Source organism: Chaetodon auriga, chromosome 10 (assembly GCF_051107435.1).
Source record: "Chaetodon auriga isolate fChaAug3 chromosome 10, fChaAug3.hap1, whole genome shotgun sequence".
NCBI lineage: Eukaryota > Metazoa > Chordata > Actinopteri > Chaetodontiformes > Chaetodontidae > Chaetodon > Chaetodon auriga.
This window is the reverse complement of record NC_135083.1, coordinates 25680461-25700362: the sequence shown is the minus strand read 5'-3', so window position 1 is coordinate 25700362 and position 19902 is coordinate 25680461. Positions and strand designations below refer to the sequence as shown.

Here is a 19902-nt window from a genome sequence, read left to right as displayed (position 1 = left end):
GACAGTGCAGTTCAGAGTGTCTGGCAAAGGCTTGTGACAACAGAGGAGGAAGGTTGGTGGAAACATTAATTCTAACCTCTGTTTAAAATATTAAGTGGGAGAGCCACTGACTCCACTATTTCCCCCTCAGTAAATTCCCAAGTGATTTTTTAATTTTGTGGATGATAAAACAAAGCAAATGTTCTTGGCTATTGGCTTTAAATATTTCCACTTTGTTCTTAGATTTGGTATTGTAGATATAGTGTGAGGACACTGTTGTTATGGAGAAGAGGCCAGTTAGAGGCACAAATCAGAGCATTTTGTTGCAATCAGAAACAAAATGTAGCTGCTCCAGTGACCTGACATTAACCAGTAATGAGAAAAAGATTTAAAATCATGAATGTTTCATGAGATTTGTACAAAGTCTAATATTAACCTTCTGCTAACCATTAGCACGTCTCTTGCCCTGGGAGTCATAGCTGAATTGTCTGCGCTAATTGATTTTTCTTTTCTTAAATGAGAACATGTGAAGTGAGAGAATTACAAACAATTCTACAGTTCCCCTCAGATGTGTGAAGCACTTTAACATGTTTTAGCTCATTTGTTGTTCAGGCCCCAAACTCCGCTCTCATTAACCTCATTTCCAGCAAGAACATTGCAACTGCTTTCATCAAGGTCTGCTCAGCACCAAACAGCAGACCTACACAGTCAGAGATCAGCTGATGAGCATAGCGCATGTAGCAGCTAAAGAGCCAAATTTGACAAAAATTTGGTAGAGTTGGTAGATACTAAAATCACACTCATCACATGGACACCACTCCAAATGAATGCTACTGTGATAAGTTTGCAGCTTGTTCCACTGCCCCAAAGTGGCAAACAAACACCAACACAATGATGCAGCTTTAAAATAGCCGCAGCTTGGTACCTCTGACCTTTTCGTATTGACTCCTGGATGCCTGAAAATGTCTCACTGTATGAAACTTTTTATTCCCCTTCAAACAGTAGTTGGTAGTAGTTTAATTGTCATACCAACCCATCTACTCTCATATAAAGAAAATTGTTTGGCCAATGATTATGTTGTCATAAAAAAGCTAAATGTTAAGACAGTAAAAAAATTACAGCAATTATTGAGTATTGGTAGTTCCAAAAAAAACAGTAGCTTTGAAAACTGAAAGTAATGCTACACCCTGATCTCATCTCCAGGAGCAAAACAAGTGGAGCACATTTGAGAAAATGACAAGAAAAGAAACCACAGAGTGAAAACAAGAGTGAAGATGAATCAATCTGAATGATAATTAAGGGAATTAGAATAAAACTTCAAGTGATGAGCGGAGCTAAAAATGAGTTTGCAGCCTCAAAATGAGTGTGTATCTGGACTCATGCCAGAAAAGCCTCTTAACCATTTGAATGAATAAATCAATGGCTTAATGGTGTTCTCCTCCCTCCTCTCTCAGGTTACATCTGGCTGCTCAATCAGAGCTGCAGCTAACTAAGACCTAATCTATGCCCCCCCGGACCACTGAACTGCATCAAAGCTAATTTAGGGGATACATGAAGGGCTCGAAGAAAGCTGGCAAAACAAGAATCACTTGATCGCATTAAAAAAAAAGGAAAAACACCAAAGACAAGAAACCCATCCACCATGATCCAATGTAAATTTCTTCAGTTTGCTGATTTCAACAAAGACTCAGTATTTCTCTGCGAAAGAAGATGAATAAGAGCACAGTGCAACAAAATGCTCTCACAGGAGAGGCTGCCCTACATACAGAAATACCTCTGTGATCAAAAGTATCTCTCCGCATTCATACAACAGGGACGGTGAAGGAAAAGGCTGCACCTGTTTGAGTCTACCTCATGCCTGTTGTGCTGAAGATGCTTCTTTCTAATCATTTTTCAGGAACTACCAACAATTAGTCCACAACGTAGGTACTGCTCCTTAACTCCCTGCGGTGCTGCACCAAATAGTGACACTTTAGCTACAGTGCTAATGTTGTTAGCCCTAGATTGCAACGTTTCAGTGACACAAACAGTGCCTTTGAATTAAACCTGAGAGCTGCATCTGAATGCTGATATTTGCCTGTCTCTCACTTTCTACAGCTTGCATTCACCCTCCATCACTGTCTTTCAGTTTGCACTAGTCAGCAACTCCACAGCACCACACATCCATGCACTGCTTTCATACATACATCACACATGGACTCTTTGTGACTTACTCAAAAAATTTCTAATTAGATCATTCAGACGACAACAACTACCCAACAGCAGCAATTTCCATGCGCACACATTCATTCCCTCTCCATTGGCTGCTACTGGCTCCATCACATAACTTTACAGCTCACTTGTGTGTCTTGTTCGCACCATTAATCCAGTGTTGATCTATCAGTCTGTGAGCTCTGGTGCTAGTGAAGTTTAAGTGTTATTGGCTGAAAGCAGTGGTGGCTCATTGGCTTCTCAATAACCCATTAGGTGGGTAGACTGGCTTTATTAGCCTCTACCTGGGGTTAAAACTGCTCAGGGGTAGAATTTCTCATCTGGGCTGCGCACACACACATATACAAGCTTTAAAACTGCCTTTGATTCACTTTAGAATTGTGTTCAAACCAGAATCAATCCACCACATTAATCCAGCAGAACAGTTGAATTCCATGGGTGAGGCCTTCAAAGGACTGGCAGAGTGAGCCGCTGGTTCTTAACTGTGTATCATTGATGGCCAAGAAACTCTACAGAAGTTGTTCAACAAATGAGCATAACTTCCACCAAACAGATGGAGATTAATTAGTGAAATGAGCTGCTGTCGTGTTTGGCTGACACATATATCAGATGACTTAACACGTCCAAACTATTCAAATGGACCCAAGTGGACTCACCAATCGTTCCTCTGTCATTTTGAAAGGTGTTCATGTGAGGTGGTAGGGCAAAGACGGGCCTCTTCACTCATGAGGATGACGGATCAAACACTACCTGATTCTTTCTAGTGAAGGGAATTATTATTTAGTGGTTCAAATATACCTTTTGGGTGGACTGCCATGAAATGGCAGGTAAGGTCCCCTGAGAATTATTGCTAATGACTTTGGTGATCCCCTTATTTACACCTGGCACCACCATGAGGCTGATAATTTTGTGTTTGTGTGAGAGAAAACCAAATACAGAACACTCTACCAAACATAGATACCGGTATCTATGGTTGGAATCGATCAACTTCCTGAGAGAAAAATACTGGCTCTTTAGCTCTATCAGTTAGTCTGTAATTGTCTGTGCTACTTGCAGTGTTTCTATATTTGTGTTTTCTCACTGTGCAGCATTTAGCTTCACGTGTTGTCAAATTGGTGATAACAATTTCTTAATTTGTTGGTGCTTTGTCTATTTGCATGTGTTTTCTCAGTGCGTTGAGCTTTCAGGGCCACTGTAAGTAATGACGGCATGGACAGTGTTTATTGACTGTGATTGTAAAAGGGATGCAACGTAGTAAAACATAGCAAATAATAAATAAATCATATGCTGGATAAGTTGGGTCTTTCAATGTTTTCTCTTTTTTGTTATAATACATGTTAAGATGCATCAACCTGCCATGATGTATTGTGCATCTTGACAGCTACAATACATGGGTACACCACTCTCCTATTTCCCTGTATCAGCTTTTATCTGTGCTCTAGAAAAGCTGCAATTTTAACACATTACGTGCTTGTATTTGCACACCCTGGCTACTGAACCGTGACTGCACCTTTTTGTTGTCTGTATAGTGCATCCAGTATGCATTACACATGTGAAATGATGTGATACAGACACTGTGGCTGATATGTGTTGCTACTCACAATACTGATATGGCTCTGAGAAGAGCATTATGGTCACTGTTGTTCATTCTGTCCAACACTTTTACATTGTGGGCTAAAATGAAAATTACAACCTCTAGTGGCTGCTAGCAGGGTTTTATCCTTTTTGCCATCTGTTTCAGTTTGCTCACTTTGTCTTTTCGCTCTAAGTCTGATTTCCACGCACATGTGCATGGAACAGGCTCAGGTGTAAAAGCATCTCCTTGCCACTGTGGCATTGTCTGGCACACCGTGCTACCATCTACGACACTGTTTGTTGTTGATGGTAGCTGCAGATAATTTTGAAACCACATCTATTTCCATAATTACCCAATAATTGTGCTATCTTCTCATTAGAAGTGAACATGGTGACATCATCAATCAGTCTTCAATCAATCAATCAGTCACATCCTTCCATCTGTCTCTAGTCACAGTAGAAAAGCAGTTTGGGAGCGTCTGACTCCCTTCATGTGATGTATTTGTGAGTAGAAAAGCTCCGCTGAGGACTGATTCAGCCTTGCAGCTGAACATTCCAACTATCAGTGAATGATGAGGAGTTTTAATGATGATGTGACTCACTGCCTCTCCAAACCACTAACCTTGTGAAAAACGATTTAAACTGGTGGCGATTAAATGGAGCCTGATTCTGCTTCTATTTTCCACCTGAAATTTAGAAGCTATTTGTAAACAAAATGCTGAACTGCTGGTGCATTTGTCCAATCAGACCTGCACTGTTAAAATAAGTCAAAATTGTCTTTTGAGTCATGTAAATGACAGGTGAAGGCAAAGCTATTGTGAACTGTGACAGCTTCATTATGTTTAAAGCATAATTCTGGCTGATTACTACTCTTGCAGCATCAGTGATAATAGCATTGTATTCACCAAATTAAAGGTCCTCTATGGGACACAGGAGATGGACAGTGTTCTCTCCATCAAGTCCACATGTTGATTTTCAGTCTTACCTTCATATGAAGTGGTTTAGATAATATTGGATAAAGTTGGTTTGTTTGCAAATTGATCATTTGGCTGCTCGCGATTGTTGCCCCTTTGGACTGTGCAGTAGGTTGTCACAGGTCCACTTGGTTCCTATTACAAAAAATCCAACCTGAATCCAGCTCAGGCAAACTTATATTCAGTCAGGTCCTGTTGGGTCCTTTTGTCTTGCAGTGGGTCTCAGGTCTATGTGTCAGTTATGTCTGTTAGCAGAGTGATCCATCAGATCATCATTGCATCTGATTACATGATGTGTCGTCATCATCAACACAGGTAAACAGGGCTAAGTCTCCAGCTAATCGCTGTGTGAGGCAGCACTTGCTGAGATTTTTTAATTAGCACTGAACAAAATCTACCAGCTGAGGCTGATGGGAAGGTTGTTAGTTATGCAGGCCATAAACCAAAGTATTGGAACGATGGAAATGTTGATCTGTTGAGGGGAATCTGAAGATTTTTAGCAAATTGGCAAAGGAAATCCACTCAGTAGTTTTTGAGAAATTTTACCTAAAGACATAAATGTTAAATGTTATGGTGGCACTAGAGGAAAAATCTGTTCAAATCAGTGAGATGCATGCTCTGGGGAATATGAATGTGTGAACAAAATTTCATCTCAACCCACCAAGTAGTTGTTGAGATATTTCTGTCTGGAGCAAAGTGGTGGACTGACTGACATTTTGTGTGTGTGTGTGTGTGTGTGTGTGTGTGTGTGTGTGTGTGTGTGTGTGTGTGTGTGTGTGTGTGTTGGCTTGGTTTGGGTCTGTTTGAGTTGACTGCATTTTGGATCAGGTTTAATCAGGTCTATTCAGATCACAATACATTGCTACTGCATTGTAGTAATATCTCTCTGCATTGTAGTAGTATCCCAGAAATTAGTTTGGTTACTACAGAGTCAAAACCGATTAAACTGAAGTTAACTATGAAAGTAAGACCCAAGTTGTAATAAACCAGAACTGTCTGTCAAGTAACTGACCAGTAATGGTGATCTGTGTGCTGCGGAGTAACTGTCCAGAGAACAGGAAGCTTAGCTACATTGAATCTGAAGAGTGTAACATTTGTTACTAGGGGACAAACTAAAAGGACAGGCCAGACATGGTTTTCTTTCACTGGATGCACTTTCAAAAAAGACAACAGGACATCGGGACAGTGCTTTTAATGTTAATGTTGAGAAAAATCCAAAATGTATGGCTCAGGTTCATGTCAATCATGAACATGACGTCATAGTAATAGACCTGAGAAACAGGGATATCTGAGGATGATCGATGGAACCCATAAGTCTACTGCTACTTTTAACACGTCTTTACACAAAGCTGGTGTGCATGGCAACCAAGGCTGCTTCGGAAAGAGAGAGAGAGAGAGAGAGAGAGAGAGAGAGAGAGAGAGTGAAAGAAAGAGCAGAGGCAGAGTGAGGTGAGGTGAAGACTTGTTACAGGGGGAGATGGAAAATGTGAAAGGGCAGAAAGAGAGAAAAATTAGGTTAGATCATCACAGCAGAGGACATCCACACAGACTGAGGAGACAGACGAGAAGAGAGAGAGAGAGAGAGATGAGAGAGAGAGAGAGAGAGAGAGAGAGAGAGAGAGAGAGAGAGAGAGAGAGAGAGAGAGAGAGAGAGAGAGAGAGAGAGCAGTAGAGAGAGAGCTTGGCGGTGCAGTACTCCCTACTCTCTGTCTCTTTGGTGTCAGTTGCTTTAGCGACTCAGCAGCGAGCAGCATGGAGCTGGAGCCTCAGAGATTCAGTACGTAACCCATTCCTCATCTTTTACTATTGTCTGTTGTTATTTTTGTATTCCATATCAAACTGTCAAATATCAATTTTTATTTGAAGCGGTTGCATTGGAAGGGTTTCATTGTGGTTTTATTGGCTTGCTGAGATTGTGTGCCTGATTAAAAGTTGGATTATCAGTGTGCTCCATTTGTTATATAATGGATATGCTGTACAATTATTATAGATAGTGACAACATTAAACTGGCTGTCTGCTGGAACTTAACCTGAGCTAATTCTGATGAGGCATTTTGATCAGGTGCATTTATCCATTCATGAATGTTCACGCTTTGGTTAATATCATCAGTTGAGAGTTTCAGTGTTTTTTCAGTGTTCCCCCATTATGATCATTTTAATCTGACAAAACATTTTTGGACAAAAAAATTTACAGAATATGCTATTAATAGTATTATCTTTACAAAACATTCATGAAACCTATTCAGAATCCCTGCTGAATAAAAGGTGTCACCTATCATCCTGCAGGGCTTCATTTCACCCATCATCTCTTTTCTACATTGTTTATTACAGCATGAGGTCGAGGATGAGGCTTTCAATCTTCTGATAAGCTGGGTGTGTGAGGGTTTTTTGATGCTTTCAATGAATGTTGTGTTTGCTCTCCATGAACACCCAATTTGAATCTGACTGAGGGATGGAGACAAGTTGCAATTGAGCAGTGAACTCATTTCAAAGAAAAATGTCAATCAACTTTATAAAATCAGGAGCAGGAAAATAATGTTGTTATGTGTGATTAACACGCCCAGAAGAGGAGACGGTTCAGCACTCATAGGTCCAGTATAAGCATTTCGTAAAAATAGATTTGCTCCTTTCAAATGTTCATCTTGAGAAATCTGCAGCATCAAATAATGCACACCTGTGCTGTGACATGCAACTGTCACAGTTCTCAAGATCCAAATACAAAGGAATAATAAATAAAAAACAAAAATAAAAATAAAAAATAAAAACTGTAAATGTACATAAAGAAACAGCAAAAGATGTATTACACAGGCATCAACAATTAACATGCATCCCTCAGACACCTTCATACACTCCAGTATCTTAACAAAGCCCACATTTACAATTACAATTTGTCATTTGGCAGACGCTTTTAACCAAAGCGATGTACATATGAGATTTTCATACATCACAAGCAAGGTTCTAGACAGGAGGGAACAACAAGAGTAAGTGCCCTAACGCAAGTTTCTGGTCCAACTGGACATAGGTGCTACAAGGTAATGCATAGAGTGCATTAGAGTGAATAGGGAGCTTTTTTTTTTTTTTTTATGAAAGATGTTCAGTAAAGAGCTTGGTCTTTAGCCTTTTCCTAAAGATCGAAAGGGACTCTGCAGATTGAATAGAGTTTGATAACTCTTTTTCACCAGTGGGGAACCACAAAAGAAAAGTGTCCAGCTGGAGACTTAGGGCCTTTTGGAGCTGGCAACACCAGGCGCCATTCCTGGGTAAGCGTAGTGAGCAGGAGGCTGTATGCATGGCAATTTCAGTCACTCCACCACTTTGGAACTGTTGAGGTTGGCTTTTGGATTTAATGGAAACTTTGGATGCACTTTCATGAAATTTGGTAGAGGCACTGATTTCAACTGAATTCTCTTCTAGTGCCATCATCAGGTCAAATGTTTGATTTATTTCATACTCTAGTTTACAACCAAGCTGTAGTTCCTGGACAAGCTGTGCTCAGTGCTAATTGCAGTACAGTACAAATGTTGCCATGCTAAAATGCTAAACTATAATGGTGACTTTGATAAATTTTAGAAAAGCCTAACTGTTATCGTCTGCGGTATTAGCATTCAGCTCAAGGGAATAATGACAGACCTCAGTCTTTCTGACTTCAGAGTGTGACTTCAAGATGGTTACCCCGAATCAGAATTCTAGGTGTGTATAGACAGAAAGCTTAGCAAATTTCTGCCTCACATCATTCACACAAATTTGACTGCATGACTGTTTGTGTAGCTCGTGCTGACTTGCCCCAAACAACCAATGTACCAATGGTACTGATGTTAGCTTCAGCGCAAGCTATGTAAATGAACCCAGCAGCTGTTCAGCCTCTGAGTGATCTCAGAACTCAGGAAGATCTCCAGCTCGTTCTGTCATTTCGCTCCAGTCTCTCTCCTTTTTCCTCTTGTTTCTCTACAGTTCTAAAGTAAATTCATTAACCTACAGCAGTAGCGCATTTTCTTTTGCTGTTTCCAAGTTATGCCTCAGTTTGCGCTGTGCGAGGTAAATTTAATTTTGAGTCAATGAGGCTGCGTTCGGCCTTTGTCACAGAGGTCTTTTAAAAGACAGATGATGTGCATGTATTTCTCTCTGGATTTGATTCATTTGATTTCACAGTTTTTTCATTTCAAGTTTTTTACACACAGATGTTTTTGTATCCACATGCTTGTTTTTAAAGGTCAGATCATGGTATAGAAAATGTAGCATTAGAGTGAACAGCTCTCAGGCCGGGAGTGTGGTGAGCAAAGACTGGTAAATATCAAGCAACTCGCAAATGACCATATTGCAGATTTCGAGAAGGAAAACCTTCAAAAATAAGCATAATTTGTAACCTTGAGCAGTATGTAGAACAGTTTGAGACCAAGTGAGAGTGATTCATGTGAGGGGAACTAAACTGCTATTCCCAACTGTTGTCACAATTATCACTCATCATAAAGAGAATTTTTGATTTTTATTTTTGTCTTTGGATCAATACTGCAGTGTAAGATGACACAGAAGAGCCTTGACTTTCACGTTGTATTCTTTATTTAAAATAACGCTGAAACCAGCCTCCGGCCTGCACCGACTGGAAACCAGGTCGATGAGAGCCTGAGACTGAATCACAGCAATGTGCTAAAACATGGTAAAAAGCTCTGCAGAGGTGATGGCAAATGCAGAGGAGCTGATAATTCCCTGTGCCTTTGTCACGAGGAGCAGCCCCTCGCTCTTTCCGCATTGTTGTTTAACATGAAAAACACTGAATCGTGCAGCTTGAGCAAACTTGCATCAAATGTTCAAGTCTTTAAAACAAAGCTCAACTGATCTTCCACAAAACTACATTATGATCAATTAGCGCAGCTCTAATCAGCACTAATCTTCACTAAGATCTGAAATTGCCTTGTGCTTTTGAAAATCATAAGTGATCAATAACTGAAAACTGTTGGATTTTGTGACTGCAGTGAGAGAAAAAGGTTCAAATTCATATTGTGACGAGACTAAAATATGTTTCTAAAACAAGCACTTCACCATTTAAAGAGCAATTACTTGCAGAAAGGAACATTGGGGACATCACACAGAGCTCTGCCTCCAAAAGTTGAATTATTACTGGATGTTTTTTTTTTTTTTTTTTTCCAAGTGGCTCTGATGGAGTTTTGGTCACGGCTGCTTGACTTCTGTATGAAAGCACAGAGGCAGAGGGGAGGATGAGCACAGCTGTGGAGAGCGAGTGGTAATGTTTGGCCTGACCGTAAAGCTTTATTTGATTGATATAATGTGAGAGCTTTGATATTAGATCAGACTAAAGCTCTCTGATGAGATGATGAGAGGAACAGAGCCGGGGAGAAACGGATAAAGGTTAGGCTGTAGAGACTGAACAAGCACAGAGAAATTCTGATGGATTGATGAGAGGATACGAGAGCAAATGAAGAAATTAATGCATTAATGGGGAAATGATTAGATGAATTTCAGAAAAGATAGAGGAGAAGGAAGCTGCAGATGGATGAAAATCCAAATGAATGATGGGTATGGAACAATCGCAGTGTTTAAAATGCTGCCATCAGAGGCGGTGTCAGGAAATGGCAGCATGTGTTGTCATGGCAGTGACTTATCACTCTTCTGTGTGTTGGAAAAGAGCATTGAACCTAACTTTAGTACAGAACTTGTGAAATGCGCAAAAACACACATACACACACACACACACACACACACACACACACACAGATACAGCAGCCTTCTTATCACTTGCCCAAGTGACAGCAGCACTCGTGGTGGCTGTGAAAAGGAAGCGCCCTGAAAAAAAAGTTGAAAAAGATTTTCATCTGTAGGAATCCAGCTAAATCTGCTCTTTCACACTTTCCTGCAGAGAGAATACTGTAGCAGCTGCAGTCAATAGTTTCCTACATTTTTCATGAATTCCAAAGTGATCCATCAAGGTTTCTTTCAGAGAATTGTGTCAAAGCATCAAAAATCTCTGTTCTCCAAACCCTTTTTTTTTTTCAGATTTTTGACTAGGTTACTTCATAATACTCATTTCCCATTACATAAGACTGAAGATAAGATTTCTGAGCACATATGATCATGTAACCCACATTGCTCTCCAAGAGAATGTGATCACACATTAGAAAGCTTTCAGTTATAAACAGAGCTGTAAACAGAAGCAAGCTGATCACACAAGATATTTGTGGGATACCATTAAAGTTCAGCTGACACACGAATGGAATCCATTTTTACAATATGTCACAATCACTTCTGCGTTTACTGTTACTCACATTTACTTCCTGACAGGAAAGGATCTTTGAAGACAAATCATAAATGCTTTGCCAACCTCCAAATCTCTGAGTGGGTGTGTCGGTGCACAGTGCCTCAGTCTCATGCAGATGGTAAAGGAGACTGTGTGTGTGTGTTTGAGACGCTGAGGGGTGTGACAGTGTGTCGCTGTTTGATGCTCTGGAAATAAGACTAGACTCTGTATGCTGTGGCTGAAAAAACAAACAAATAAACAAATAAAAACATGCAGTTCAGTCTCCCTTGGGAATTCCAAGTCGAGCAATCAAGTCTAGCAGTCTCCAATGAAATGATAATCATTTAATTTAAACATATCAAAATAAAGCACAAGGTCCTGCTATATGCTTGCGCAAGTTAGTATGTCTCCAGCAATGTGTGTGTATGTGAGCAAAGTTGAGTTGAGTTGACCTTTCAATCAGTAAGAAACATGAAGCCTGATGTTGATGCCATCTAAGCTGCTGATATTTTGTAAATATACAGTACTCAGTATCTTGTAGTGAAATATTCTCTCTCCATTCTTGGTTGCTTATGAGGTTTTCTGTCCATTAAGCTGTCTTGTTTTATTGACTTAACTGTTTCCCAGAATGCTTTGATACTCCCAGAGAAAAGGCTTGGATAGACAGCAACAACCACTTTGCTAACTTTACATCAAATTTCACTGGAATCTTGCGTGGGGAGGCACTGTTAACATGCAGTGAAGCGAACAGAATATGTAACCTCTTTGATAGATCCTTCATAAATGTTTAAGTATTCACAAATACTTGTGTGGAATCTGATAAGAGCTTCCTGTGATCAGTCACTGCAGAATGGACCCAACCTTCAATAAATCAATCAGAGTATGTCAAACCCTTCATCTTAGCTGGTGACACTGTACCCTACAGAACCCCGGCTCCTTGTATGTATACATATATATCAATCTAAAATTGATTGAGCCAAACAATATTTTCATGATGCTTGAGAAAAATATGTGTGACGTGATTGTTTCACGAATAGAGTCCCCTGGAATTCAGCTCTCTTTGTCTTCCTCTAACCTATAAAATCTGTAAATGGCCGACCTACATCCATGACAGCCCTCAGTAAAAACACATTATGACATGACACATACACTTTGTTTTCATTTGATTTTTCCAGCCAGCAAATTCCATTTTAGGACTGTTTAGTACATTTTAAATTGCTTCCAGATGTAAATAAGCTTGTTAGTTTTGGTATGTGAATCCAGCATCTCACTTGTCAAAGACAAACACCCTCTGTCTCTCTTCTCTTCTAAACTTTTATAGCAACTGACAGGAAGATTAGTTTGATTAGATCTGGCTTCAGGTTTCTTCAGTAACGGTGTTAGAGACAAGGGAGTGTGACAACTCTTGCTGTAGTACTGTATAATCATGATGTCTACTCTGCATGATATGTTTGTGTACTTTTGAAAGGTAACTCACTGTGTGTCCCATTGCGTCACATTGTGGGGACTTAGCTTACTTGTGGGGACAAAATACATGTCCCCATAATGTAAATCATTACATTTAAGGGTGAAGACTGGGATTAAGGTTAGGGTAAGGTTAGTAGTGGTTATGGTTATGTGCACACATTTACACAGTACAGAGCAGAATCGCTGTTCAGGTTTCAGCACCACAGTTAGTGGACAGCTCCTCAGTCTTCTACACACACACACACACACACACACACACACACACACACACACACACACACACAAGAATACACAGGCAGAATTCCACACAAACCTTCATATGCACACAAAACACACAGCCAACAACAATGGACACAGAGCTGTGGTCAGTGGTTCCCTGCCTCCCTGACAGGCTGACTGGAGTTGTAGATGGTCGTACAGGCGGAGTGAGACATCTCCTTTTGTCTCCACTGAACTCAGGGAATACTGCTCTGCTCCTTTCCTTGGACTGGAATCAGAGAGTGAGTGTCACATCCAGGACAGCACTGGTTCAATTTGATTGAGGCAATGCAGCTTTAAGTCCCTGGTAAACTGCAGTGCCGTGGCAGTGTGAAGGTCTCTGTGGTTGGACATAATAACTCAGCTAGTGGACTCCAAGCTGTCCCACGCTGCTGGACAGTGCATTCAGGCTGGCCCATAACGCTTGTTTGATTGTTTCCAAACTGGAAAATAGTATAAGGGTGAAGATTAGGAGACTGAGGATTGAAAAAGAAATTGAGGAGGAAAATCGATCTCACAGAAAACCCAGTGTGCGTCATGGGAAGCAGCTTCACAGCATTGAAACCATGCCACCTGCTGGAAGAGAGGCTTTATATTTAAGTGACTGATCTGGCTGCGTTCCACCACTGCCTCATTTAGTTTTGGGAGCTGGTAAAATATTATTTTACGGGGCGTGGGTGGACGTGGTCAGTTGACTTTAGCATTCGTAACAGCCTGGTTATGGCCCTGTTTTTACCTTATGGCATCTTTTACCCTCTGTGCCTTCTGTTTTGTGCTAAGCCTCACAGCAGTCGAACACACTTTAATGTTTGTTTATCAGCAGTCTGAGAATTCAGTGTGCTGCAAATGTTACTAGTAATTTGGCGTGGTCATCATGACCTGCTCATTTCCCATCTGTTAAAGGAATGATCTGCTTTTGTAGTAAAATGTGAGTTCACAATGCAGTAGAGAAGCTCTGCACACTATATTATAATAGTGCTTCACCTTCTGCTGAGTCTTGTATTTTTTCCACTGAATTTGGTTTGATTTGGCTCGGTGTAGGACGCCTCTCTTGGCAGCAGTGTGTGTTCCCACAGCCAGCTTTCTCAGTGACTCCTGAGAGAAGTTAGTAAATAGAGATGGAGGTTGTGTATGTTGGCTGTGAGATAGAAAGACACTCTAAGGTTCCACTAAAGTCGGGGATCTGACTGCCGACAGCAGCTCTGTTGACACACCAACAAAATTCTTGACAGGTGGCACGCTGCAGCGCTTAATACAACAGACTCCCAGACAGCTTGCTCAGCCTGCAAGACAAGCTTTTCAAGCATTTAAAAATCCTTAAATGAGAAATAAATTCTGTCAGCAGCAGATGAATAAGAGGGGTTCTGCAATATTGTGATGGATGGCAAACAAATGGCCTCTTCTTCAACAGCTGAAGGCCACACGGGAACGAGTAGCCACATGGTTTGAAAGCTGTGTGTTGCCTGTCAGTTTGTGACTGGAGGGCTGGCTGCAGGGATGTTTGTGAAGGCGCAATCTGTGTGTGTCTTGGGGATAGAGGCAAACTTTGTCCCGAGGTTCATCTGAGATTCATTTATACTGCAGTTTGGAACTCAGACTAGCTCCATCAGTTTCCCTCTGCTCCCTGCAGAGAGCTTTAGAGAGCTAACTGTGATGCTTCAGAAGCTCTCTAAAAGGCCAGGGGTAATTTTTTTTTTTTCCTACTCATCCATAAGACAATAGAGGCAATGCTAAAGTGGCCAACAAGTGCTGAGCTCTGCACTTTCTTTTAGAATTTCTTATTCTCCCAGTTTCAAGATTCAAATAAAGTGGAAAGTTAGATTCTTCTAGAGGGTTCTACGCTGACAAATCTGCCTCTGCAACTCTGCGTTCCTCCTTTTACACAATGCAGAGAATTCTATTGACTGAGAATTCTATCTTTGCAGGGTGGAGTGATCTGATCTGACCGTTCATCTAACATGTTTATGTGATGTCTCGTTTTTCTTTCTTTTAAAGGTATTCATTCATGGATCCATTGTGTTACCTATTGCTGCCTCTTATTTGCACTGAGTGTTTCACAATCTAACCTCTGCGCCTACACTGACAAAAAGAACACAGGGATGAGTCATTCCTTTGGTTTGATGCAGATTGGTGCAATAAAAATTACTTTTCACTTGTAACACATCTGGCACATTTGTGTCATCTCATTGCATGTTTTAAGAAAATATATATTTATTTATTTGCTAACATTAGCCACCAATCACTGCTTCAACAGTCTCACTTTGAGGGCTGTTGTCATGTATGATAAATCCCATAGGCACTACCTATGGACTCATATCAGTGGAATCCACCACAACATTATAATTGACTTTCCATAACTTTTTAAAGGGTGCTGCAGCACCACCACCATAAACCTGCTATTATAAAAACAATCAGCTGATAAGAAAAGTTTAAACTGTTAAAACTGTTGTAGCAAAACACTGCAAACCACAGCACTGTAAACACTGGATTTTAGATGATCTGGAGAGCTGATCTTGGTCCTCTGGGACCACTGTCCTGCTGTTACCAATAATGACAAATATAAAGCCAAGCGATCCCACTGAAAACAGAACATCTCCCAGCTTCCATCAGACTGCTGTTGTTACTGAAATTCCATCACTGTGGGAGCCTATGTTGTCCCCCAGGTGTTGCACTCAGGAAAAGAGACAATATGTGGGAGACAGAGAGTAAAACAGTGGAAACTGAAGCATGAGAGGCAGTGAAGCAGTCAGTGACAGCAGTGACACAGTAGGAAGGAAATTGGGGTTACAGGCAAAAAAGCAATCCATCTCTTCCTTCATCACAACACATTTCAACCTGCTAACAGTATATATGCCATGAGAAGCTGCTGGCCAATCAGTGTCACATATGCCACCTCATTCTGACCCATAATGCTCCTTTGTGGTACACCAAATGTGACAAGTGCAACAGCGAGGTGCATAATCCCCCCAATTTTCATCAAAAACCAACCCAGCAGTGTCTGCAATATTACATCCAGCATCCCACTCTGCCCTTCCACATTCCTCTTCAAAGACTGTCCTGTTCTCAAAAGACTTTTAGAAGGGGTCAAAAATAGTAAAATAGTATTCATTTACTTCATTTGCTAATACAACATGTTGACAGTTGATTCCTCTTCTCATGTAACCTTTCATATCTAGAATACATCCTATAACACAACTCAAATTGCAAATCTTTGCATGACACAGTATGGCCTAAAGACATTATGACTGTTGATACATTTATTTCTAACAAGATAATTTGAGAATCACAATTGTCTGGACCAAGCTGGACTGAGTGCATTGCAGTCTGGGTCAGTTGCTGACAGTCAGGAGAGAAATCACACAGTGTGTGGTGTTAAACGATGTAAAATGTTTGCCTTGTGATCCAGTCACTGCCAGTCATTCTCATCGGGGTTATTTATAGTAAGTAAAAGTGGGACCATCCACAAGACGAAGTGAGAAAAATGTTCAAAAACTCTGAAAATGGAAGGAAACATTAGAGTACCCTCTTATCCAGTTGATTAGATTTACCTCACTCTGACAAAGTTCACTCCCCTGCAGTTCTTTCTGTTAACTTTACTCTCATCTCCTCCTTCACCATCTCCTCCAAGTTTTGCATTTAATAACCTCCACCTTCACCCCAGCATCCACCTGCAGGGTCTGAGTCTGCCTTTCCCTAGTGCTGGAAATTATTTAGAAAACATTAGCCGATTCTTGCTCCTCAGTCCCTGCTGTGCTCTTTCTTTGTAGGGAATAAGAGGCTCAGAGCTTTGACACCAAATATCACCGCTGTACATATTGTACATATTAATCGATTCCATGTGAACTGGCTGACAGGAATATAGACAGGAATATATTTGGCCTTAACACCTGTCAGCATTGAACAATGACCATGATTCATAAGTGCCTGAAATCCCAGTATATGTAAACTATTGACCTACATGGCCGTGACAGTCTGCTGGAACAGTGGTTATGTGCTGGGTAACAGGTTTCTGGAGGTTCTGTTAGGTAATCAAGTCTGTTCCTTTACTTTTTCACTCGACTGGTAGCAGTTACTCATAAACCTGTTTGTCTACTTGTGTGTCATTACTCCTCCTAGTCCTTCTTAGTGATGGTGTTGTTTTTGGTTAATCTTTTCATCTTCCCCTGTTGTTGTAGTGGATTATTTGACTTTACAGATTACATTACATTTCATCATATTACATATTCTATGACACATCACCCATCAAATAATTTGGTCAGTGTAATTCAGAAAGTGTCAGATCTGTATATATCACTTAGATACTGTGAATATGATGATTTTAATGAAATGAAATGGGAAACAAGGGCTTAAATTATAGCTTTACTATCCTTTTTTTAGGCAAATGTATTTAAATGAAGTACCCTGAAAAAAAAAAAAGAGATTTGCAGTATGATCTGCCAGAGGAGCAGCATGATTTGGCTAAAAATATACTGTAATGAGCTTAATAAGCCTGGATACCAAACAAAAATCTCTTGCCAAGTCTGTATCTTTTAGCAGTGCTTTTTCTCTCCGCTCTTTAATTGGCAACTTGTGATATGTGACCTGTGGTGTGTGCAATGATTCAAACATCACTGCAAATTGACGAGACAGAATTCATGGTGAGCTCGGTCCACAGTGTGTCACAGCCTTAATTGCTGGGGCCTCGGCAGGGCGGCGGGCCGCTCGAGTTTTATTAGCGAGCAGACAGCCCCTTCCACCAACATCACACCTCCCACTCCACTCCCACCCCACCCCCCTGTCATCCCCCATCCTTCCTCTGCCCCAGAGAACGCCTCGCTAAGGCCTAAAATGAATTCAGGCAGAGATCTGCTACTCAGAGAAGTCTGGCTCTCCCCAGGCGATGAGGAGGAAGACTTAATTAGGAAGTCTGTCTGCAAGAGTCCAGGACGTTCAGCGTTGATTCAGTGCCAACAAACCAAAAGTTCCTGCATATATGTGACCTCTATAAAGTTATATAACGCATCAGTACATTATCTAACTACTTCTGCAGCTGTGCACCATCACAGCCGAGTACTCCTTTCTAACTATGCCGTAAAACTATATCACAAAGTCATGGAAAAAGCAACAAGACCAACAGTCTAAACCAATGAGGCTAAAATGTTCATTAAGTACTAAAAAAATAAGACAGAAAAAAATCAAGTGATAATTTTGCAATCTCTGATGCTGAAGAATTCCTAGAATTTCGAAAAAAACAACAGCAACAACAACAAAAAACATTAAATCCAGCTATTCCTCATCCAGGATCACAGTGTTGGTTGTTTGGGGTGGCTCCAGATGAAATGACAAAGGTCAGGGCCAGAGTAACCACCCCTGGCCCCTGGGGCAAAACATGAGGTGTGGACCTCTAATTAAGATGTTCAGAGTCCCAGAAACCAACCAGTAGATTTTACTCTGGAATACTATTTTCTGTATTCCATTTAGTTGTGATAAAATGTGATTGAACACAAATCTGGACATTCTGACATACACCATGTAATCACAAAATAATTCAGCCAGTTGTCCACAGGCTTCTCAGGAGGTCATCAAAAAACTGAGAGGCATCCTCTGGAGACCATGAATATCCATGCAAAATTTACAATCCGTTGTTGTTGTGATGGGTTGACACTAGTCAGACTGATACTGAATGCTGAAGCCAATGCCTTAAGCTGTATTTCCCGCAGTGCCTACTAAATGCTACCTATAAAGCAGTCTATATTCACTATAAGCTGCATTATTTGAATTACTTATGTTAGAATAACTCAAATTACAAGTAAAATGGCTTATACTTCAGCAAACAATTGCAAATTTAGACTCAGCAGACACAGAACAATGTGCTCATCCCATTGGGGTTTTGATGAGTATAGGTCCAGTGTTCACTCTACTTTTAGTTCTGTCATTTTTGTCAGGAAAATATCTGGCTATTTAGCTCCTGAACACTCAACTACATTCACCAGCCAGTCTTTGGGTTAGCTGACCCCCCGTTACCCACCTTGAACCAGGAAAGGTCAGGACAGCGTTGGTGGTCGAAAATGTCACTATGTCCTTTGAGAACATGAAATCAAATCAGCCAGTGCTTCCTGTGATGTAGATTGAGCATGACCAAAGAAGGACAACAGAACAGAGCCATTGTTAATGTTGTTACTACTATGACATGTCAAAATGTCTCATGTGAAAAAGGCCTAGTACTGGCCATTAACTCACCAGGCTAAAGCAAAGCAATAAATCATAGAAACAGAGAATGGCACACACTTCTGGACAGTCTCCCCTTGAGAACATTTACAGGTTTGCACTTCGTTGTACTTACAAAAAAGTGATGGAAGTAGTTGTGCTTGAGCTTGAGAGATATTTTCAAACTCTGTTTACATTTTCAGTTCTGTGCAAGAAGTCGACATTTTAGCAGACGATCAATCAAAAAAATAAACCTTGCCAGACACAGCCCTACACATGCTGAGGTCCTTACTGGGTTTTCTCTTCAAAAGGAGCAGCATTGGTGGGGGGTGTTGCTTCAGGTGCTCCCACGACAATGAAATATGACCTCGGAAGTACAGTTTGACTAAGAGATGCATGAGTCTGAAGGACTCTCAAATGCCAAAACACTGGACAGAGCTTAAAAATAAACATGATTTTACTGTGGAAAGTTAACATTGCACTGACCGCGGTGTAAACACAAGAAATATGCTATTTACATGAGACGCAATCTAGCATGGATTTGCACTCACATATGTTTAATAACCCATCAAAATGCCAAATAATACTGCAGCGCATTTTCATAAAAGTTGAATCAGGTTACATTTTTTTGTCAGATGGCCCTGCATCCCTGCATGGACTAGCCTCATTCACATGAATGATAAGTCTGCACCTTTTCCTGCAAGACTAAAGTAGGTCTGAACATGGCCTAAGAGAGAGGTTGAAATACCCAGGGACTGAGGGTAGAAATGCTGCTCTTTTGTATAGAAAGAAGCCAGTTGAGGTGGTTTGGATATCTGGTTCTGATGACTGCTGGACTCTTCACTGTATGGTCCAATTTTAGTCCAAGTTCAGGATTATGCCTTTATATACCACTTTAAAAAGCCAACAGGTTTTGTACCAAAGTGCCTCATAAAGACAGACATATAACTGCAAAAACTCAGCTCTATTACCACTGAAATAAGCAAAATTATCCACCAACAG

At 40.7% G+C, this 19902-nt stretch overlaps 1 protein-coding gene across 2 annotated transcripts in view; it reads left to right on the top strand.

Moving 5' to 3' along the window:
• plch2a (phospholipase C, eta 2a) overlaps positions 1-19902 on the top strand; it is a 168461-nt gene that overhangs the window by 16826 nt on the left and 131733 nt on the right. The window contains exon 1 of one of the 2 annotated variants that reach the window (XM_076740471.1): positions 6410-6516. The exons of the other annotated variant lie outside the window; for it this stretch is intronic. Within the exon in view, the coding sequence (XP_076596586.1) occupies positions 6492-6516 (25 nt within the window). The 5' untranslated portion in view covers positions 6410-6491. Of the gene's footprint in view, positions 1-6409; positions 6517-19902 lie in introns of those variants that run through there. 2 annotated transcript variants of the gene reach the window in all.